The 24,301-nt window shown below is 38.6% G+C and overlaps 1 protein-coding gene across 6 annotated transcripts in view; it reads left to right on the forward strand.

The window, feature by feature from the left end:
* Nucleotides 1–24,301, forward strand: part of MME (membrane metalloendopeptidase) — a 91,963-nt gene that overhangs the window by 35,481 nt on the left and 32,181 nt on the right. For all 6 annotated transcript variants that reach the window (XM_045851315.1, XM_045851316.1, XM_045851317.1 and 3 more), the window contains exons 8-16: nt 1,575–1,640; nt 12,331–12,465; nt 14,424–14,525; nt 15,785–15,921; nt 16,031–16,124; nt 17,292–17,420; nt 18,222–18,320; nt 20,871–20,951; nt 22,332–22,435. In XM_045851315.1, the coding sequence (XP_045707271.1) occupies nt 1,575–1,640; nt 12,331–12,465; nt 14,424–14,525; nt 15,785–15,921; nt 16,031–16,124; nt 17,292–17,420; nt 18,222–18,320; nt 20,871–20,951; nt 22,332–22,435 (947 nt within the window). The remainder of the gene's footprint in view (nt 1–1,574; nt 1,641–12,330; nt 12,466–14,423; nt 14,526–15,784; nt 15,922–16,030; nt 16,125–17,291; nt 17,421–18,221; nt 18,321–20,870; nt 20,952–22,331; nt 22,436–24,301) is intronic.

The following is a 24,301-nucleotide window of genomic DNA, read 5'->3' on the forward strand; positions in this document are numbered from 1 at the left end:
GTAAGCCATTCATTTAGGTTTATCTAAGGTGTCACCTAAAACAAGATTTATTCTTAAGGAGTGTGTTTGGAACAGACTAAAAAATGTATAAAGCTTTTATTCACTCTCCTGTAAAAGAAACTAAACCACAATTTGCAGGTCACAGAATCACATTTACGTCACTATGGCATAAATCTTCATGGTCAGTTATTTAAAATTATGGAAAACATTGAACCCAGCTCTCTTTCACAGTGGACCCTTTCCTCCCTTCCTAAGTCCTCTCGCTGGACTCTCAAATGCCAGCATCCTGCGTGAGCATCACGAGGGGACCGTGTTTGGTAAAGAAGGAGCAGAGCTCTCCTCGTGGAGATGTCTTCTGGCTTCTCCCACGCCAGTCCTCTGCGTGATGCTTCTTTTGTCCTGACCTGGTCCTTCCTGCTAGGATTCTCGCTTTAACCCATAAATGCTCGGGTTTGGCCCCGTGCCCATCTTCTTGTTTTCTTGAAGGGCTCAAAATATGTTATTATTAAATGATAAACCAAGAAATACTTATCCGTGATTGACTATATCAAACTGTTCAGTTGAACATCAAAGACAAGTTTCCCCTGTAGCCCTGACCGGTGTGGCTCAGTGGTTTGGGCATCGCCCAGCAACACAAAAGGTCACCTGATTGAGCCCCAGTCTGACCACATGTCTGGGTTGAGGGATCAGCCCCTGGTCAGCGCATGTACAAGAGGCAACCAATCCGTGTTTCTCTTTCACATCAATGTGTCTCTCCCTGTCTTTCTCCCTCCCTTCCCCTCTTTCTAAAAATAAATGAATAAAATCTTTTAAAAACATTTCCCCTGTACCCACCTTCTTACCATGCAGTGCATAAAAAGCAATCTCAGGGGGCTGCACGCATGTCCAGGTAGCTCCCTCTGGGTATGGAGCGACCTAGAACCACAGAGCAGACCTGGGGTTCGTCTTTCACACGCCCAGCTGGCAGCGGAGTCTGCTGACGTCCAGGGCAGAGCAGCTTTGGAGAGAGCCAATGAGGCATCTTCCTCATCCGCCTAGGTTAGGGGACCTCAAAAAAATCTCTGATGAGATTCCACTAGCTAAAAATCCTACACTTCCCACAGAGGTTTTCCACCTTTTACTTTTATTGTGTCCCAGTGAGGGGTGTGAGTAGAAGAGAATGTCCCCCAGGGATGCATACGATAGACTCTCAGGAAGCGGGGTGTCTTGTAAATGTGTAATGTGGAACCTCCTAGGTCCTAGATGCTCATGTGTTTTTGTTCACCTGCACCTTCTGTTCCACATTAAAATGCTTCCCAGTATATTTCCTGTTCAGGTTTTCCTTGGTTTTTCTCAAATATCTGTGGCACAGTCTCCCAGGTTATCTAACTACCCATCTGTTTAATACTTTGAAGTAGTGTGAAAACCATGTCCTAACTATATGTCCACTCAGTGTGTGATCATTACCCTTATAAACAGCAAGAGAGCACTTGCTGTTTAGAAGATCTTGGCTCACACGTAGATAGGCATGCTTGTGTTTTGTAAACTGTTCTGTGTCAACTGGCTTATTTTCTGTTTTTGTATATTTTTCATAGATTGACCAGCCTCGACTTGGCCTCCCCTCCAGAGACTATTATGCATGCACTGGAATATATAAAGAGGTAAAAAAAAACTCAACAAAATAAAACTACAGAATCATCTGGTGTAAACTTATAATTAATGAAAAAGACTAAGGCCAAATATGTGTTCTTTATGTTCTTTACTTTGGACGGATATTTAAAATCACACACAATAGTGAGCTCCCTTTGATAGAATGAATATTCTCAACAGAATGAATGAAAGTATTTTTAAGGAAACTTGCAGTTCTTTATTTGTATCTTGATTTTTAGTATCTGTCTATGACCCATTTTGAAAAGCCATTTTAAATGCTTTATTCCCCTATAAATTGGATCATTCGAAAAATGAACAGATTAATCATGGTCTAGGGCAGTACCAGTGAGGACTAAGGAACGGTCCAGTAGGAGACACATCATACCCTGTAGCACCAGAGCCTTCTGATTTGACTCTCAGAGGACTGCCCAGAGCATCAAAAACAGACAAACTTTTGCAAACCCTCTGACTTTTCCATCGGTCGGCTAGCCAAGGGCCGTCATGCCCCGCAGAACTGCTGGACGGGCGGCAGGGAGTTCTTCTTTCCATCCACCCAGCTTCCCTTCCTCAGGCTGACGTTCACATGCTCTTGCTTGTCGATGTAAAGGAACAACAGAAGACAACTTGGCCATATGATACATTATTAGCTATTTGGGGAAAGTGTTGGTTCTATGACTGTTGTCTTCATGGGTCAGTTAAGTTTACCTTCGATGATCCTCATGGGTCACAGTATAGTGGTGTGGCTGAAGTCAGCCCCTAGTTAAAAGTATTAGCTAAATATGTTTATGCTGAGTATGTATTTTGTGTAATTAAATTTAAATAACACAGAATAAATTCACCGCAAACTAACTTTTTTGAGTGGCTGCACAATAGTGAAATGGACATAAATATATATATATTATAAAAGGTCGCAACAGAACAGTCACGTGGGTGTGGGATTTGAGTTCACTGCAGTCCAGTTACTGTGTGGGTTGCAGCTATTGGCTTTTGCAGCTGTCCAGCTGCTTCCTATTGCAGAGTTGAGGGTGATTGAGGAATTTTGGCTCATTATACTACACTTTCATCCTCATCTCCTGGAATGCTTTTCGTATATTTAGAATTATGTCCTAAAACCAAATCAAACTTTTTCAATCCTAAAAATATACGTGTATTTTTTTTTATTTTCACATTTCTGATACCTGGCAGTTGGTGTACACATTCGACACACTAAGTTTTCTTATTTGTTGCTGTCCTTCCAGAATGCTGTTGTTATGATGATGGTGTGTTTGTACATTTTACATTCAGTGCTGTCTCGTAATTGAGAACAGGTTACGAATTGGTAATCATAAGCTTGATTCTGACATAAAGGCATTTTTGCTCAACTTGCAGCTTTTTGTTTGTTAGTTTCTTTTTTTAAATTTGGATTGGTTTCCAATACTTTAAAATGTTGGAAGATTTCACTTGGGAATCCAGATTTCTTGAAAATTTGGTGGAATGGGGCCCCCCAGGCTGGCATTGCCATGTGGCAGCAATGAGACCAAGCTGCCTCGTGTCACCCTCTTTAGGTGTGTCACTTGTTCCCTAGGTTTTTGTCTGCATGATTCATTGATTTATGTTTACTTCCTGGTCCCTCAGGCATTTGAGTTCGTAAATTAGTTGGGTCCTGGCTAAGTTTCAGCAACAAAGAGACCTGAAAACACTGTAGCTCAAACAAGAGAGAAGTTTATTTCTATTTCCTGTTATAGTCCAAAGGTAGGCAGGAAGTTCAGATGAGGTAGGAGGCTCCGTTCCATGAGAATGACCAGGACCACAGCTTTCTTTGATGTTTGACCTTAATAGTGTTTTATGTGAGTCTAACTGGTCAAAGTTGGTTCACCAGTGCCTTATTCACATTTCAGGCCACCGGGGGGAAAAAAGGAAAGTTGGCAGACAAACTGTTTCTTTTTATGCAAGTGATGAAGAAGTTGTGTACATTTTATTGGTTCAAACATTCTCATGTGGCCACAACTAAATTTTAAGGAGGCTGAGAAATGTAGTCTTAAGCTGGGTAGTCATGTATATGCTTTGTTAAAATTCAGTTTGGGGGTGGAAGGTTCTATTAGCAAAAAAAGAAGGGGAGCTTGAATGTCAACAGCGTGTAGCAGTCTCTGCCTCAGTCGGCATCCACTGGCCAGGGAAATACCACACTTGTTGTCAAATAACAAAGGAGGATCAGTAATATATTGCATTTATACAGTGTATTCTCCCAGAACACTCAGCGCAACAGTAATAGAGTCCCAGGTATAACTTGTCTATTGTTCCTTCCATTACATCTTTCCACCTTCATAAGAGTAGTACTTCACATGAGGAGAGTTTTTTAGATGAGAAAATGATTTAGAGAACTCAGAAGCACTTACAACCTTGGAAGTTATTATCAGTCAGATTACGTGCCATCCGATGATCTGGATTAGACTAGCAAGCACACAGCACCTGCTGCTATGATGGCGTCCTGTAACCATGGCTCTTTGGTCATCACACTGTTTCCCGCTGACCTCAGACCACAGAATACTTCTCAACCCCGTGCTCCAAGTTCCAAGCAACCTCCTTCCTGTTGAAGGCAGTTAGTTAGCATATGAGAAAAAAATCTAATTGTCATCTTGATAATGAGTAATTACTAGAATATTTCTGTACCCTTTCCCTCTTTTAAAATCCACTCTCTTGGGGAGTGTTAGAGGTAAGAGGAGTGAATTTGTTTAGGCATGCATGGAAAAAAATACAATTTTTTCCTTATTTCCCTCATGATATTCGCTACTCTTCCCCAGTCATTACCACCTGAAGGTCCTCACGTAGTTTCCTCTGCATCCCCAGCCAGCTTTCAAATAAAAGCTAATTCTAGTTTGCCAGCTACCTTACTACCTTAAGTATTTTCTTCTGTTTTACTACTTCACAGAAAAAAATGCTGAAAAGTTTAGGATGACAAGATAATATCTAGTGGAGAAGTTATGTGGTAGAGAAGTTAAAAAGCAGTAAGAAATCTTTATCAGTGTATCAGCGTATTGCTGGTCTTCACTGATTGTCTCACTTACTAGCTTTTACGTCTACTATTCCCTCTGCCTGGAACTCTTCACACACGTGCATGCCACCTGTCCAGCTCTCTTCCCTTCTGCTTACCCTTTAAATCTAGTTTCAAATTTTGCTTCTTCCTGAAGGCCTTTCTTGGAACTTTCGACTAGATACCTCTATGTTCCTATAGTATATGGGTTTCTATATATTTTTTAAGTTAATGTTATTTTTTTTCTAGAACATGGTCAACTTGGTGGGAGCAGTGCTGCATCTCACTTACCCTTTGCTTTGCTCCCAGTACCCAGCTCAGTTTCTGGCCCTTGGTAACTATCAAATAAATATTGTAGAATCAGTGGATGAATGGTTGAGGGGGAAGATGGCACGGAAGAAAGAAAAAGAAGAGAAGAACCCAGTTTTGTTAAGGGTGCCTCCTAGTTCTCACCTGGATTCTTGAGCCAGTGTGAGCTCCAGTGCATCCATAGCTAAGGGAACACACTTCCTGAGCATCTTATAAACCATGTATTCTTTTTCTTCTTTTCCATCTCTGATATAGTCAATTTGCCTGAAATATTTACATTCAGTGAGTCTCATACTTTTGCAGTCTGCCTTATCTTATTGAAGATAACCAAGAGATGTTTTGAAAACTGACATGAGGTCACCAACTTTATTTTTACCATGAAAAGTGCTGTCTTTAATGAGAGAAATCTTGCTTCTCTGCCTTCTAGGCAATGATTCTCAAACTGTGGTGTGGAGTCTGGCTCTGCACGTATGCCTCAGGAGCTGGAAATAAGGGAGGTCACACCCCCTCTTTGATCAAAAGCACCTTAATCTGTCCTGACTGAGTTGGCTCAGTTGGTTGGGTATCATTCCACAAATCGAAAGGTCGCCAGTTTGATTCCTGGTCAGGGCACATGCCTGGGTTGTCCAGCTGGGGCGCATGCAAGAGGCAACTGATTGATGTTTCTCTCCATCTCTTTCTCCCTCTCTAAAAATGAATAAATAAAATCTTTTTTAAAAAGCACCCTAACCAGAGATCTCTTTGATAAAATCATTCCCTAAGCTCATTTCCCCAGGTTCTTTCTGATCCCTCATTATGGGGTATACATCTCCTCCAGGGAATCGTCTTCCATAATTCTGAAACCTCATGTGAACGAGAAAGCCCATGCCATTTCACAGGAGTATTTTTTCACTTCTGGTACCTTAGGAATGGAATTTTTGTGTTGTGATGTGGCAATAACCTGGTACAATACCTTGTTTCATGACACCGCCACTAAAGAATGAAAACAGATAACGCATTTTTTTCCAAGAACTATATTGCACCTTGATCCTTTAAGACAAAACCTACTTTACTCTTGTTAAAAGCCCTTTCAGACTTATTATGTGCTTTTATCCTGGTCATTTTAAATGTTATATTTTGAGAAATGCATGTTGCATTCCTCTGGTTTTTGTTCTAAACTTAAATAGCTCAGTTCCTTTTTGTTCTCAGTACTTTACCTCTCACTTAAAGAGATGGAACACGTCCTAAAGAAACAGAAACCCAAAGATTTATATTCTTCTATTTTTTACATGACAGAGTTGTATGTTTGCTTTAATAATTAAGTTTACTTGTGCACAGACTTTAAAAGCTAAATGTGACATTAGAGGATTTAGTCCAGCCTCTGATTTTACGATGCAGGAACAAAGACCCAAAGAAGTAAAACAACTTGCTTAAAAGTCATTGATTAGAAGATCTATGTGCTAGCTAGAAACATTCATTGTAAGTAGTAGAAACCTACTCTGATGAGCTCAAATTTTGTAAAAAAAAAAATTCTTTTGTTTGTCTCACTTTACTGTGAAGTTCTAGAGACAGACCAGGCATGGGTGGTCCCAGGGGTTCAGTCAAGTCATCTCGCCCTTTCTCCTTCTCTAGGTTCTATGTGCTTTTGTGTTGGCTTCCTTCTTTAGGATTCTATCTTCGTGTGGCATCAAAGATAGCCATTTGTAGCTTCACAATCCAGAAAAAAGACACTCCATCCGTCCTAATATGTATCAGTTTCTAAGAAGGACCCTGATTAGCCTATTTGAGACATCTGCTCTTCCTTCAGACCACCACTGTGTCCAGGAAACTGTGTCCTCTGATGAATGAGTTGGTAGTGCCAACTCATCTTTATGACTCAGGAAGGGAGACCCCTTGATTGACAGTTCTACCAACAGGAACCAAAATAGAGGTTTCTGCTACAAGATAGAGGGAAAATAGTTACTATAGCCCACTTTGCTATTTTTCTGTCTCTTGGTTTTCAATCTAGCTTTCCTTCCAGATGGTGCTGTTTCTACAAAACACCTGAGAGCAAATCTCATTTAAAAGTATTAATTAAGCCATCTCATGTGCATGACACAAGTTGCCAAGCAAGACTAGATAAACACCATCTTATTCCAGGGACTTATAATGTAATATTGTTAACTCGGTGTTGTGCGGACCAAATACGTGTATTAAGCAGAAGGCCATAAAGACATCTGTGTGAACATCTTAGACAAATGCATACACTAAAAAATTGACATGTCTTACCAGTTTGGATTTACCTGTGTGGTTCTTGTGGTATGAAGCTACCTTTCCCAGGAAATAAGTAGAACTTCCTAAATGTCGTAGTAGAGGAGCTGATCTCAAAAATGGGTTCGTCGATGAGTTTCTCACGCTGGGTCACTCTTGTTAAAGAGATAAAACCTGATTTCTGAGGTACTCTGATTATCTGGAGATGACTTAATGACACGCTGCTACCTTAAAAGATGTACGTAGTGAGATTTGAAACAGTTCTATCCCTTACAAGGGTATAAATTTCCATGCTAGGAAAATAATATTAAAGATACACATTGCCCATAAAAAATAATCAGCCCATTTATGAAATTTTAAAATGAAACTACTCAACTACCTCCTGTGAGACAGTACTTGTATACTGATTCACTGAAAGGAATGATGACAATAAGATTCCTTGAAAAATCACCCACCTTTAGAATAATCTCTGAACTCAGTATTGGGGTGACTTGGAATTGGTTTCAAAGCTTCCCCTTTTTTAACCTCTTTGGCTCATCAGGCCCATTATCTTGTCCTCCTTCAGGGGAAACCTGTAGGCTGGGAACCCAGAATGTTTGACTCTAATTGAGTTATAGATCTATTGTTCATATGCTCCGTGTTTGAGGAGGTAGAACCAGCCAGGATAGCGGGTTTCCAACCTGAAGACCGCCTTGTGTGGGCCAGTGACTGGCTCTGTGTAGCCATACCTAATGTACACATCCATACTCCAAGGAAATTCATCACGATTTGTTTTACTTGTCTACACATCAACAAAATATCTGTTTGAGCAGATCATTTCTGGGCTAAAAGAAACATGAGAAAACCAGTAGTCCAACAGATGAGAGCCTGAGGAGGTAAGGCCAGAGTCCGAGTGTAGAAGCATTTGGATATAATGCTGGGGAGACTGGCAGGCAAGAAGGATGCAGAGTTGTGAAGAAATGTAGAGCTCTTAGAAAAACTGGGGGCTCACGAAAAGTGAAAATGTTTTAGGAGTGAGGATAAAAGATTTGCAACACGACCAGGATGATCAGAGACCGGAACAAGATGCCCAGGCATATTCTCTAAGCCGGACCTGCTCAGGGACGTGCACAAGCCAAGGTCGCAGCCCTGTAGGTGAGCAGGTACAAGCTGGGACTCAGTTAGACCCAGGAAGGGTTTGGTCTGCCCACTGATCCAAAAGACAAGCTGAAAGAAACTGCTCTGGGCTTGGGCTGAAAGTAGTAGTCTGATGCCGTAGGAAGTGAGTGCAGCTTACTTAACATACCTGAAAATTAACTTCATTTTTTAAACATTTAACAGATATCCACTGAGCTTCTACTGTGTGACAGTTACTCTTCTACTCAATAGGGAAAGCAGAGAAATAAGAAAGAAAATGTCCTTGTGCCTATGGGACTCATATTCTACTGGGAAATGACAGGCAATAAAGAAACAAGTAAATTTAAGGAAATGAGATAAGTGGAGATAGTAGTTTTATGAAGGAAATAAAACAAGGTACTATAATACAAGGTGAATGGCTGGAGTAGGAGTAGGTAGATAATTTAGATATCATTTTATTTGGTTTAAAAAAACCACTCTGACTGCTTGGTTGGCTTCAGAAAACAGACCCTACAGGGGAAACTTCTGACCTCATTCTGTCCTTTCTGGGAATCGGGTGACTAATCGTCAGGAGGTTTCACCCAGGCCAGGTATCTGTGTGAACAAAGCATAAAGGAGCTTTTTTAACTTGGGGCTTAGTGACTATGACAAGAGAACTTTTTGAGAGTGACTCAACCAAGTTTGTAAAGAAGAACTACATGCAGCTTCCGAAGCACAGGCAACAAACCTTAGAAGTTAAACAATAATTTCTCATGAATCTGCAGATTCTTCAGACAGTCCCCATGACAGTCCACAGTGGATCCTTTTCACTCCTGTTTCTCCATCTGTGTGTCCTCTGTGTGTTCCTCCAGAAAACTTCTTGTGTAACACTATTAAATATCCCCCAGCATCAGTGGCTAGGAATAGTAGAGTTCTGGAACTTCTCAGTCATGTCATGCTTCACATTATGTCAGTGTTCTTCCTGAAAAGGGGAAGGCAGAAAATTGGTAAGAGCTGGGTGTCCTGGAGTAGAATCTTTGGTTGTTGGCACACTAGGGTACCCAAATATCAGCCAATCTCATAGGGAGGCTATCTGTTCTTCCCTTGGACTTGCTGTTATGTTAACAAAGATTCTGAAGTTTGAAGGCCAACAGTCAAATGGCATTGCTTCCTTCCTCTGTGGCAACTCCAACAAATATCAGCTTTTGTATACAAGCTTGAGGAGGCAACTTCTCAACAGAACTAATGAATACATATCATTGCTTGGTCCTGCAAAATGAAGATAGTTCTAATTAGAGTAATAATTCATGGTGTTGGATGTTGCTAAAGATCACCTCCCTGATACTGTGTAATTTAAAAACTCACAAAACTGCTATTACAGATTTTACCCAACTATTGTCATCTCTGAACCTGCTAGTATAAGCACTGGGATTTACCATGCTTTATTGTTAAAGGAAGGGCTACATAGATACTCAGGTGGGTTTCTTTTTCACAGGATTCTCTATGTCAAGGCTTGAACTAAGTTGTCTTACGATTCAAAGAAGATGGCTGACTCTGGCACTTGTCCTAATAACTAATTGCCGTCTTACTCACACACACACACACACACAAACGCAACACTGAATTTCAATTTAAAAAATATTCTGCCAGTGTACTATTTACATGTTAAAATATATGTAGATTAGTTTTTTTCCCAAAATTATGACAATTACAGTCATTTGGCATTTTATACATTTAGAAGTGGCTCGAGGATGGAAGTTAAAACCTTAAAATCGAATCACATCTTGTAGAAAGGATTTAAAAGCAGCAGTAAGTCTGTGTGTTCTGACAGCTGCTATATAAATTTGGAAGCTGGGGAAGATAATCAAGATATTAAGACATGATTTAATCAGTCACATTGGAATACTTGCCAAGTAATGAAGCTCATTAAAGGAAGCAGTGTATTCCAAGTAGCTGTATTAGATATCCAAACATCCCAAAAGCTAGTGCTTCCTTTTCTGGGAAACTTGACCAGTGCAGCAGACTAGAAGCCTCATGCGTCATCTGCGCTTACCTTATGCCAGGTTCCATAGTCTTTAGATACATCTATAAGGATGAAGATATTGGAGTAGAATCAGTCTGCAGAATCAGCAAAGTGCAAGAGAGCATTCTTGTTATTGTTTAAGAAAACAATATGATTCACAAAAAGCATCCCTTATAGAGTAAGAAAAATCTTGTAGGTTGATACTGAAAAATTCAAATTACCATTTTCTTCATAGTCAGTCACAATCCCCTGATGAATGTAGATGAATTTATAAGATTTGAAGTAGTTCATTCAAAAACACTGCATGCTTATGTTTTGGAATAGTTGGTCCCGTGAAGTATGAACTCAGACATATTTGTTTACTTCAAAGTGAAACAAGAATTTTGATTACCTTTGAGTAGGAAAAGGTTAATTCAAAAACACTGCATGCTTATATTTTGGAATAGTTGGTCCCATGAGGTATAAACTCAGACATAATTGTTTACTTCAAAGTGAACAAAAATTCTGATTACCTTTGAGTAGAAAAAGAATAGAGTTGACATGAATACACATAAATACATTCTATTATCCTGTACCTTAGTAATTAAGTTTCAGTATAGACTCACGGCTGAAAAATAGTTTGTTTTATTGAGCATCAAACCCGTAGATAGAGATGCTAGCTAGACAGCCCCTGCATCACAGAGCATCCATGGGAGAGGGAGCCCTCTCCCCAAGGAACTGTTTACTTAGTATTTAGTAAAGGTCGGGGAATACCAGTATCCAAACCTTATATAAAGGTGTCCTCCGGACTTTCAAATTGGTAATAACTTTGTACATTTTGCCATTCCTGCTTGATAAAACATTTTCATTTCCTTATGAGTTTTATGTTTGTTTAATCCCTTTAATGAATCGCTGTAAATTCAGATGTGATTTTGCACTCGCAGTGAATGTAGCATACCCCTATCGCTGGTAATCAGTTGGAAGAGCTATAAAACTCTCTCGCAGCTGTGAAAGCGTTAAGCACTGAATAGCCTTCCTTTGCATTTACCCTGCAACCGGATCATAGAAGCACAGACAAGCCCATCAATCCCAGACTTGTGTGGTGTAGCTCTTGTAATCATGTTGTCTGTCATCAAGCTGGTGCTGGGAACTTGAGTTTTGAGTAAATTTTAATGAGGTGGGATCATGATCTATCATAATTGTTGATAGATAATAATGGCTAAATGACAATGGGTTTAGATTTATGAAAGTGGCATTCAATTTCCTGGAGTTGATGCCACTCTGAACTTACATAAGGCATTTATGTATTCTGTAAAAGTGTGATAACATAACTTGTTTACAGCTTACCTTCACAAAGTTAAAATGTATTTGAAGATAAAATGGAAAAACCTGGGAGTCTTAGAAGAAAGCTGATATCCAAATCTATGGTATCTTAGAAATTTTATAGTAGTGGGAGCCAACTACGGAATTAACTAAAGGCCACAGGTTTGTCTTGGAGAAGCTCATAAGAATGCAGTCTCACTTGAAAAAAGAATACTGGTTGGCCAGAGGAGACGAATATAAAGGGGTCCTGATAATATTAATATGAGCTTGTGGCCATCTCATCATGAATGTGTGTGTACACACACACACACACACACACACACACACACACAGAAAACCTGAGAAAAAGAAAGTTGGTAAAGGAATAAGTTACTATTTAAGAAAAATACTAGGTTAATATTTATCAAGTAGTTTATAACTGAAGTCTTATTAAGACATTGTAAAATAACTTGACTAAAGGTTGAAAATTACAAAATAGTCATAACCAAACCATTATGAATCACTTAGCACTTTCAAAGTGATGCCTTATTGTTCTGTTTTAATTCAGACACATTGACTTTCTAAGAATCCATGTAGGTCATTTCTTTTAGGATTTAAGAAAGGATATCTATTTTACTGTGCTTTACCTGTTAGCAGAAATTAATATGGAATTTAAAATAAAATTTTGAGTTAAAGCCCTGTGATGAATATTTAGAAGGTTTGCCAGCAATTTACTGTTACTTATTTCTTGCAGGCTTGTACAGCATATGTGGATTTTATGATTTCTGTGGCCAAATTGATTCGTCAGGAGAGAGGACTGCCCGTAGATGAAAACCAGCTTTCCCTGGAAATGAATAAAGTTATGGAATTGGAAAAAGAAATTGCCAATGTAAAACACATTATCTCTGATACACTGAATAATGTCAACCACTGCTTTTTTCTTTCTATCCTATTTTAAGTAAAAGGTGCAATTCCTGAGCCAAGTGATAAAAATGCCTAGCTTAGTAAAGGACCATTAACTTTAAGAGAACCTGTGGAACTGTAGCATTTTATAATAAATTGGGTCCCTGACATCTGCGAGACATATTAAACTTAATAAATGTTAAACTAGATACACTTGTTTAATAGGTAATAATTACCTATCATAAATGGATTACATCATAATTCTAACTACAACCTGTTGGTTTCGATGTCCTTGAGACTCAGGATATATTTAATTGCTAAACTATTCAGCAAAGCTGTTTTTGTCTTGATAGGTGCAATTTTACTTTTTTAAAAAGAAGTTTATAGTAATTACATAGATTACCTCTATCCCTTTGCTGAGAAGTATTAGCTCCTGAACGTGGTCACGTGGCTGTGTGATGTCACTGAGTTCAGCCTGCCTGTGGCACAGGGGAGGTCTTACAGGAAGAGTCTATCAGCAGAGCCCAAAGGGGATATTCATGAATTGCCTCTAGCTCCATGTGAACTCTTGGAGTCTGAGTCAGCGTCCTCTTGTCTGAATGGGTCTACGGCCTCAAGTGAGAAACTCTGTTGAAGTAACATCCAGGTTATTGATTGAGCCCACGTTCGGTTTTGATCTAGCCACACAGAGTTCTCTCTGACATCACAAATAACAGCCTGTACTCCTAAATTCCATCTACTTGCCACTGCCACCAGAATCTTGAAGACTGAACATTTTTAAAGACACTTTTAGCTTTCCTAGGACTAATGAAACCAAAAATCTCCAATCAGAACCAGGCTTTGCCTGCAGTTGCAGTGGGATGAATGGAAGTGTGATGGGTTCCATGTGGCTCTGTGTGGAAAACAGAACTATTAGAGGAGAACAGCTTATTGTCCTGGGGTTTCACCACTTGCACCTTCCCAGACCATGTTCTCTTCCGATCACCGTCAGCTTTCCAGTAGTTGTATCTCAGAATTATTTGTGCCCATATCTTCTCTGTTTTAGACTCTGAGATTGGGCTGCTACCTTAGTCATCTTTGAATCACCTATGTATCTCTAACAGTGTCCAGCTTATCGTTGCATGGAGGAGATGTTCCATAAATAATTTTTAAAGTAAAAGCAAAAATAAGCGATGTAAAGGGGAAATTGGAGCAATTGTCACTGAAAAACAATTCCCATTTTAAACGTTGACCCTTTATCTCTTCTCACTGAAAATTGCTTTTACTCATTTTGGCCACGAGTTGGGAAGTTGTCACTGGTATTTTTTTCTTTTTATTCAATAAAAAAAATAAAATAAAACTGGATACAGTTGAGCATAAAGCACTCAACTGGTTAGGCAGGACATGAGGGCAGTCACAAAAGTACACATACTAGTACTCTTCTCCAATAACTTGCAACCTAACTAGCAGTTTTCTCTGATTCATTTGCTTTAAATTCTTGCAGAAGCATTGTGGGGGTTTTTTCTGTCTGAATTTTAAATGGGACACTGAATGATAGTAGTGGATGGTGGGAGACAGGATTTGAGCAATGCATTGGAGGTGACTATATTCAAAAAAGCTATTACAATATGAAAGAGACAGACACAACTGGGCTGGCTGTCCCTCAACCATCGAAGGAAGCAGGCCTACAAATATGGCTTGTGTGGTTTGGTCGTTTTCAAAAATATAAAAGGATTTTGAGAATTTTTACATACAACACTGCAGCCAAATCTTGATCATTGTTATTTGATATACTTAAAATACCTTAAATTTCACTTCTTTTTTGATATGACAAAATAAATTGCAAAACAAGCACAGAATTTAAAGTATATTTACCTATCTCATATTTCTTTTTTCCTCAAATATAGTTGTATTTTCCTAAAGAATTCTTAGTTCTAAACTAATTAACAAAAATTAAATCCACAGGCTACAGATCAACCTGAAAATCGAAATGACCCAATGCTTCTTTATAACAAAATGACCTTAGCCCAGATCCAAAATAACTTTTCACTAGAGATCAGTGGGAAGGTAAGTAGCAAGTTTTATGTACTCTCTTATTGTGCCATTTCTAAAACATAACGTCGAAATGTTAAAATGGTTTCTTATTTATAGCAAAAATTGAATATCAAATGAATTTAGATCACACCAACCATTTGACTTCACTACAGGACCTGGAAAAAAATGATTTGAAACTATTAATATTTATATGTAGCTAGAGGGAATTTTAAAGGTAAAAGTCCTTTAAAATGAACTCTACAATAATGGTGGCAAGGATCATAAAAAAGGGTTTGGGAAATATTAAAACTGAAAATCCTTTTGAAAGACCATTATATGGCCATCAGAATTGGATAGGCAGATAATAAATGCACTCAAGTCCCTTTCAACTCCTAAAAATACTAACTTATTCATAGAACTTGCTCTGTTCTCATCAAGGCATCTGTGGAGGTGTTCAGAGCCATAATGGAGAAACAGAACGCAGGAAATAAGAGAACTGTCTTATAGATTCCATTTATGAACAGAAATTGACATCTTTTTGCTGAGTTGTAATTTCGTTAGCTAGTATGTAATTATCTCTTTTGGGGACTGCACATGTGTACTTGTGTATTAGTTGGGGCACACAATCGAGAGATAAAGCAGCAACCGTGGGAAAATCTACAAACTCCATTTACAAAGGCTAGATTCCAACTTTTGTCTACTCCAAACCTAGCCTCTGAGCTGTTAAAGTTGCATGCATACACACCCGGTGTTGGCAGGGTTTTGTCTGGTGTCACTGACGGCTCTGTTGAGTCTGACTCACTGCGCCTCTGCTAGGGCTGTAACGTGCTTTCATTGCCGGCAGGGTAGCCACTGAGATACATCACTGTTTGAGTGGCTGTTTATTAACATCCACTTCTAAAAGATAAACGCTTTATACCCACTTAAATTTTTGCATAAACCAAGGGAGATTTATTTTTAAAGCTACATTTTTTTTCTTCTTTTTCAAATACTGATTAGACCAAGAAGATGACATCGAGCCTAATTTCCAGCTTAGAGGCTTTGCTTTTGTTCTTAAATGGTTGGCTTAATTCTGTTATGAAAATAATCATGTTGCAGAACTAATTTCTATTCAAAAACCAATTGAAACAAGTGAGGGAAAATCCCAAACAAGTATGCGACCGACAATTATGATAATGATACTGTGATGCAGCTGACACCCTAACCGTGTCTGACCCCTAACCATAATTGAGTGTTGGAATCAAGAAGAGAAATTCATAATTACTGAATGTTTTGTGCCTGCTTTTTTCCAGCCATTCAGCTGGTCAAATTTCACAAATGAAATTATGTCAACTGTGAATATTAATATTGCAAATGAGGAAGAAGTGGTTGTTTATGCTCCAGACTATTTAAACAAACTTAAACTCATTCTTACCAAATATTCTGCCAGGTAGGTATATCAGAGTGCCCATGTCCTCAGAGTTTACATTTAATATCACTCTTTAGAAGTGTTGCAGCCTCATCTTTTCTGTTGCTGGGTGGTGGGTTTTTTTATACAGAGATCTTCAAAATTTAATGTCCTGGCGGTTCATAATGGATCTTGTAAGCAGCCTCAGCAGAACCTACAAGGAGTCCAGAAATGCTTTCCGCAAGGTGAAGAAACAATCTCTCTTTTCTTAAGACTTAAAACATAAAGAGGCACATGGTTATGAAGGTGCCATGTACACTGCTAGAATGTGGAGACTTTGCCAAAAGACAAAATGCCAAACGTTGATTGTTTTGCTCATATTTAGGCTATGCTGTCTAGAAAAGCCAGTTTTTATGGGTTTTGCCATCCTATGTTTGTCTAATGTGGCACCATGATTGAAATTCCCTGAAAGGATATGCATTTCATTATGTGAGCATTTCAGGAAACATACTGGCTTGGTTTCTTTCACGTGTTACAAAGTAATCACAAGGATATCTCAGTTAACTCTAATCTTTAGGTGTTTGTAGCCCACTAGATACACACACAGATGGACTCCATTGGCGTGGACAATCCCCTGAGAACACACCTACCTGGAGACAACCTCAACGCCTTTCACTAGGCTGTACCTACATTTAAACAGTCATCACTCCAGCCCTGCTGTGCAGGGCGAGGGCAGAAGGGATTGAGCGAGGAGAAATTCTAGCGAACAGTTGGTGTTCAGTGCTGGATGGTGTCACGGAAAGGAAATAACTCTCAGATTGATTGAAATTTTCTTGTTTTTACCCTTTAAAACATGTGGACACATTTTTAAAATTAAAGAATGTAAAAATGGTGTTTTGCTAAATCTCCCTTACCTAAGTTAGTCCCCTTAGTGGTACTTAAATTTACACACATTAAGTTCTTCTAAGTACTGGAAGTTCAGCTAAAACATTAAGAAAACAAGAACGGATATTTTTGTATAATAGATTTCTCCCCTGGTGTGTTTGTCGAACATCATCTCCCATTTATGATTATTCAGTGGTAGCAGTGTTATTTTTTGTTTGTTTTGAAGGACTATTTTTGTTGTTGTTGTTGCTTTTTTCTAAACCTGTCTAGAAGGATATTAACATGTAGTAACCAAAACTTCTATGGGGACAGGCACTGAAAATATGCTTTATTTTCAGATCATATGTAAGTAAACAATCCAATCAGATTGCATTCTATCATAAGCAAGAACCTGCCTTGGGAGGAGAAGCAATGAATTTTGCAAGAACTTAGGAGACGTAAAGAATAGAGTCCTGAGAAATCTGTGCTCTCGCCGTGCTCCAGCCGTCTTACTCCTGACCAGACCATCTCCCTTCTCTCTCCCACAGGCCCTTTACGGCACCACATCAGAAACAGCGGCTTGGAGACGCTGTGCAAACTATGTCAACGGGAACATGGAAAATGCTGTGGGAAGGCTTTATGTAAATGCAGCATTTGCTGGAGAGAGTAAACATGTGGTAATGTTTTCAGCCCAGTACATTATCGGTTATTCGTTTGCATTGATGGGCAGTTACACTTGTCCATAAGTTGGCCAACATTTTATTAATTGCCAGGGAGCTTCTGAATCATAATTTGCCATTATTTCTTAGTAAATCTCATTCTGGTTTTGTTTCTGACCCTAATGTTGTTTAGTCCACAACCAGCCGTCCTTTCTCCAGAAGCAGTAGATTGTGGAAATAGTCACATGTTCTAGTGGAATAGTCATTTATAAACTCTTCAGTCAGCAAAATTAAATGAGAATTAGTGTTTTCTTTTTTTTATTGTTGTTCAGTTACAGTTGTCCCCATTTTTGCCCCTGTTGAGTTAGAGTTTTCTTAAAAACCTAAAAAGTAAGCCCACATTTCCTGGAAGTGTAAGAAATGTACTCCATTTTTCATTGTTATTGAAATGAAAACAATAGAACTTGAAGGGCTGGTGAAATGCTACTTCATGTTTTACCAAACTACACATGGTAATGACAGCTAATATTTTGTGCTCTTCTTTTATGATAATGCAAATGATTACCTTCTAAACCTGATTTTTTATTAATGTATAAAGACCTATTTAATCATAAGTATTGACAATAGCAATGTTGCTTTGCAAACATAATTATCTATCCACATATATCCATTTGTTCAGGTCATAGTTTGCCTATATATTTACATTTATTAATATATTATTGAGTCACATAAAGACAAGTTATAGCTCTATTTTTTTACATTTGTTCTACAAAAGATTGACAAATGGCCTAAATTTGCCTTCCGTTCTTTCGGTTTGAGGTTGAAGATTTGATCGCACAGATCCGGCAAGTTTTCGTTCAGACGTTAGATGACCTCACCTGGATGGATGCTGAGACCAAAAAAAAAGCTGAAGAAAAGGTAAAAAGCACAACAGGGATAACCAGCAAAGAAAAAAATTCCTTTATAAAAAAATGTCAATTTTCTTGAACTTTAAGAAAATTCAAGAAAAATATAATCAAGAATTACATAAAATTTTAATAAAAATCTGATCAATGGCAGTGATGAAGAAAAGAATTGCACAAAATCAAAGCAAGTTCCTTCAGGATATAATGTCACCAAGAACAGTTTTCATGGATAGAGATTTTTTCTATGATTTTTCTTTTTTCTTTTTTCTTTGCAACCAAGCTCCTACTCTCCATGTCCAGCTCAAAACTTTGAAAGACCTCCAACTTTCCCTTTTTTTTAAAGAAAGTCTTCAGAAAACAAGAGGAAAGTCTTCTGTGAACAAGTGAAGGATGAGATGATACTATCAGTGGTTCATAGTTGTCCTGCTTTTATGTAAGATAACTAAAAGGCCTCTAACAATGTCAAAAATATGTGCTTAATTTTTAATGCAAATTTCTAGATAAATTTTTAAAAACATACCTCATCTAGCTTTCTATATGATGTAGGGATACAAAGAATACTATATTTTTGTTCAAGCAAATGTAAGGTGGTACAATATTTGAGTTTTATAAGGTGATCTGGAGTCCCTTTTGTTGGGACTTATATTATCTTGCCTAAGGAGAAAGGTGAGATTTCTAAGGAAATTTTAGGTTTAAATTTACTATGATCATTTGTCCTGATAACAATGGAAAACTAGAAGGAATAACATGTCCAGTGAAAACTGTACGTGCTTTATGAGCTGTATTCACATGCAACCTGATTATTTCTCATAGTTAAGGTGACAGGAAGAACAGACCATTTTTTGAACTGATAACAGGAGCTCAGAAACCTATTATAATAAGAAAATCAGAGCTGTAGTCTAGTTCTCTTTCAGGCATAAATCACGTGGAAGGACTGTCATTTTCAGCTTCGGAGCCCTGGGTACATTAGGTCTAGAAATGAAGCCCCCCTATATTTTCATCATTCTGACAAAGCCCTCAGAAATTTAGTCTGTATTTGCTGTATTCATGGTCTAGCTATCTGTGACATGGTTTCTGTTTGATGGAGCCAGTTGCATTGTTCTACGTCATCATTTCCCAAGGTGCTGTCACAAAACATGGGACCTGCCAAATTGTTCCACAAAAGGTAGTTCCACGGTCAAAGAATTTAGGAAACCCTTCCTGCAGGAAGGCCTCCCGGATCCCACCCTAATCTAGGTTATGTGCTCCTAGGGTGTGATTTTATGACACTGTACCTCACACTTGAGAGTTAATTTTATTACCTATCCCTGGTCTTTACAGTAAGCTCTCTGGGGTAGGGGGGGGGGCGATTTTTGCCTGCCATTGAAGCCTCAACCCCTTACAAAGTACCTGATTCATCATAAACCCGGGAGCATGTATTGAATGAATAAATGGATGAATTAATTCCTCCTCTTGGACACTTAGAATAACCTAATTTTGGCTCCAAGAAGTCCTGCTTAATGTTATCATCACAGTATTTATTCAAAGTATTTGACAATAGATCCTTTTTATGTAGTAACTTCTATTTTAGTCAAGTTCGTGTCTCTTGGAACACTCTTTGGGGAAATGCCTTCTGGAAAATGAAGTGCTAATGAGAAGGGGCTGATTTGTAAGGAGCTGATGGTGTGGAAACCTGTGTGAAAGTGGGGTTGGCCTAAGTGACCTAGTGACACATACCCTGTCCCAGCCACAGAGGAAGTCCTGGGCCACTGAAACAGATCTGTAACAAACCCCCATCTATTTGATGCCCTGATTTTCCAGAAAAAAATTTAATTCATTAAGTTATTTAAGAGCAACATGAAATGATAGAATCAAAAGTCAAGTATCTTTGAGAAAATAAAAAAAAATAGAAAGAGTGGTTAGTAAACAAATGGTAATCTAAAAAAATAAGTAAACAATTGTAAAACAATAAACATAAAATCATAAATGGCAGTTAGCAAGTGGTAAATATGAGCTGGCATAACAAGGAAATCTCTTGCTTTTCACTTGTGTAATTAATGTCATTCTTTTAACTTGGAGAAGATAGGTGGACAACTTTGGAGACCGAAGGAGAACAGAAAAACTCCACGAATCAATATTCAGAAAGAATATTAACACAGAATGGATATAAGCCCATATCCATTTTCTCAGCCAAATCAGTAAAGTGGAAAGATAATTATAAGCTGTTAGAATGGAAGCTCTAAATATTAACCCTCCTGTAAATTGAAGAAAAATCCTTTCAGAGCAAAATTTCATGAAAGTACAATACCTGTGGCACATTGGATTGTCAAATTTCACTTTGGTTTTCTGGGGAAAGCTGTAGCCTATGAGGATGGGGCATTAGAAGCTAAATTTCAGACCAAATTTTTGTTTCTTTTGAGCCCCAGAAAGAAGCCACTTCAAAGATCTCTTTGTGTTGTCAGATACTCTTTTTTTATAAATAGTATGAGATCAAGTCTTTCATTTGATATTCATGGGCAAATGACAATGTTTGCATTTAAGAGTTATGCAATCTTCCTCACATTCAGTACTATAATTTTCATAGGCTTTAGCCATTAGAGAAAGAATCGGCTACCCTGATGACATTATCTCAGATGATAACAAACTGAATAAAGAGTACCAGGAGGTAAGTCTCTGTGAAGACTCTGGGCTCATGTCACCTGGGGCTGGGGCGGGGGGCGGGGGGGGGGGGCAGTGTCATTTCTAGCTTTGGAGTGACAGCAATTATGTGAAGTAGCCAAAAACCATAGGTTTTAAATGTTATATAAAGCCTTGAACACTGAAGACAGATATATGTTTGTTTTAGTTTTAGCCTTTTGTTTCGTTGGCCTGGTTTGTATCTGTTCTTTGGTTTCCATATATTCCACTTTAAGAAGTAAGAAAAATCTGGGGTCCTTTAAAGAGTGTCAAGGGCAGACATCAAAGTGCTGAACCACAGGCAGAGCTCCGACTCCCCATCTCATCCTCTACAGGCCTGAAAACTCAGATCTTCAGGTTTCTGTCCACTTTCTAATTTTTCCTCCACTGGAAAAGCTGTGGTGTGCATTCCCTATTTAAAAAGAAAACAAAAAATAATAATACTTGAGAACCCGAGAGTATTGTATTCTCCTTTGGTAATATAACAAGGGTAAGAGAAGAGAGATGACTCAAGTCACTGCAGAACTGATTTCAGACTTAGCTGAGGATCTTGTTGCTAACCTGTGGTCACCACAACACCTTGACACTCAGGTGACGACAAGGTAATTGTTGTGCAAATCAGAGATGACAGTGATTCCTAATGCACTGACTGCTAGCCTCACATGGGGGCTCGCAAGCCACAGTGCCCTCTCCTCCTTTTCTATTTGCAGAAAGGCTTGGCTGTTTTCTTTTAAAGGAGCTGAGCTGGCTGCAGCATGTGAGTGCTGGCGGGCCCTCACAGCAGGGGCCCAGTGACTAAGCCCATAATACTCAAAGCTGAGCTGTGCAGGTTCAAATCCTGGCTCCACCACTCAGTAACTTGCTAAGAGCATAGAATCAAAGTCAAACTCGGTTCAAATACCCACTCCTACACTCAGTAACTTGGGCAAGTGCCCTTGTCTGTGCCTCAGTTTCTGCAACTTTTAAGTGGTGGATAGCAGCCTATTTTTATAAGATTATTAAGAGGATTAAAAGAGTGTTACCTATATTTAAAATTCTTAGAATATTGCCTGGCATATACTAAGTACTACTAAGAATATGCTATTATCCCATCTGGTATGTAAAGATTAGTATCAATATAGTAAGGCTTGCCTGACCGTTGGTTTTATCTGGTTAATTGCAAAAGAATAGACTGACGTGGTCATTCGCTAGAGCAGCCGTGACCTGTAATAGAGAACTAGTCTGATTAGAACTAAATTCATCTCTGGTAAATTGTAATGCTCTCTGTTAACTTTATTAACAGAATTTGGAAAAAAATCCTCCATTTTTTAGCAAAAGTTTTGCAGATACTGGTAATAACATTTTTTCCCAAATCTTTTATGTACTATAGTTGAACTACAAGGAAGATGAATACTTTGAGAATATAATTCAAAATTTGAAGTTAATCCAAAACAAACAGCTGAAGAAGCTTCGAGAAAAGGTGGACAAGGACGAGTATGTATATCCCAGTCTCTAATGTGTTTATTCAGAAGTGGGTCCTTTCCCGTCCTTTTGGTTGGATTAAGAGAAAGAATCTGACTTAGAATACTGTTAAAAAGTACAATTGTCCTCCTTCTATGAAGTATGAATACTTTAGGGTCATCTAAGAATGTTATACTAAAGATGGGTCAGGGGTGTAACCAAATTTAAATTTGTGATTAAGGTATGTTCCCAGGCAACCCAATTTCTTTGGTTTCTTTTCATTTTATTGCCTCTCCCTCTTTGTTTTGGGGGGACCTGGTCCTCCAGAACACCTAATCCAAGTAGCCCATAGCTTCTTTAAGCCTTCTCTGAGGCTTGCTTATGTACTCAGAATTTTCTTCTTGCCACAGCCCCACCTTTTACTTCATTGGTAGGTCTGTATGTGTTATTTTGGTTTCCATATATTCCATTTTAAGAAGTCAGAAAAATATGGTGTCCTCTAAAGAGTATCAAGGGCGGACATCCAAGTGCGGAAGCACAGGCTGAGCTCAGACTCCTGTCTCCTCCTCTACGGGCCTGAAAAGCCAGATCTTCAGTTTCTGTCTACTTTCTAATTTTTCCTCGATTGGATAAGTTAGGTCGTGCATTCTCTACTTAAAAAACAAAACGATCTACTATTTGAGAACCAGAGACAGTTGTATTCTCCTTTGGTAATGTAACAAGGGTAAGAGAAGAGAGATGATTCAAGTCCCTGCAGTACTGATTTCAGACTTAGCTGGGGGTCTGGTTGCTAATCTTTGGATCCGTGAGTCATTGGCATTACACAAGTCCACCCCTCCCTGGACAGCGACGTGTAAACACTTCTCTCACCCTAGTGGTGGCCAAACATGAGACATAAGCATCGCTCTCATGCATAGCCTTCACATGCTCTTTATCTCTGTTTATTAGTGGTTCATGTTAACATTAGTGGTTAACATTAGTAGTTCATGTTAACTATTGGTTTAGTGTTTATTTGTCAACTAAAGGGATGTTTCTACCATATTTATCAACTTACGTGTTTGTGCGCTTAAATCCCTAGAACTGCTTGTGTTGACATCTCACTATGTTCTTAGCTGCTAGGAACAGGGGCTGTTCCTTTTGACCACTCAGCATAGAGCTGAATACATCAAAGATTTTCAGTTAAAACAATTATTGAATGATGAACGAGTAAAAACTAAATATAATGACTTGATTTCTGTGTAATTGACACAATAATGAACCAGCAAGGTGCATGGTTCCTGTATGCATTCATTTATTCTTCCATGTATTTATTTATTAAACCAATATTTTGGAATACCAAGTCTAGCTGTTATGGGTTCTGGGAGAATCAAAGGTAAACTTTGACTATGTTACGTTCCAGTACAAAAACCAAAGTAGTGTTGAGGGGCCAGAATTCCCCCCTTTGCCCCTCTGGAGTTCTTATGGCTGGACTAATAATAAAATTGACCTAAGACCAGATTAACAGAAGAAAAAGCAAGTTAATACTTTTTAGTATGGGAGATCAGAAATGACACTCTGAGAAATGATGACCTAGCCAGCTTTTTATGCCTTTTAGACAAAGAAACAGTGCATTTGTGAAGAATTGACAGGACAAAGAAACTTCAGTTTTTGTATTCATTAGTGGAAAATCTAAACAAGTTTGGGCTTGGCCAGCAAATTAGTAAAGAAATAACAAGTTTTGTTGATACTGCTTTTTGGCCCTGAATTCCTTAACTCACTGGATAGGGATGTCTCTCTCACCTCCCTGGAGCAAGGAGGACACCTGTCACAGGGGAGATTTATTTCCTGCGTTCGGGGAGAGGAGGGAGGGTCAATGTGCCCTTCTTGCATTGGCTGCTTGTCAAATAACTTTAATTCAAA

Source organism: Phyllostomus hastatus, unplaced genomic scaffold (genome assembly GCF_019186645.2).
Source record: "Phyllostomus hastatus isolate PE091 unplaced genomic scaffold, TTU_PhHast_1.1 phas_contig_86, whole genome shotgun sequence".
NCBI lineage: Eukaryota > Metazoa > Chordata > Mammalia > Chiroptera > Phyllostomidae > Phyllostomus > Phyllostomus hastatus.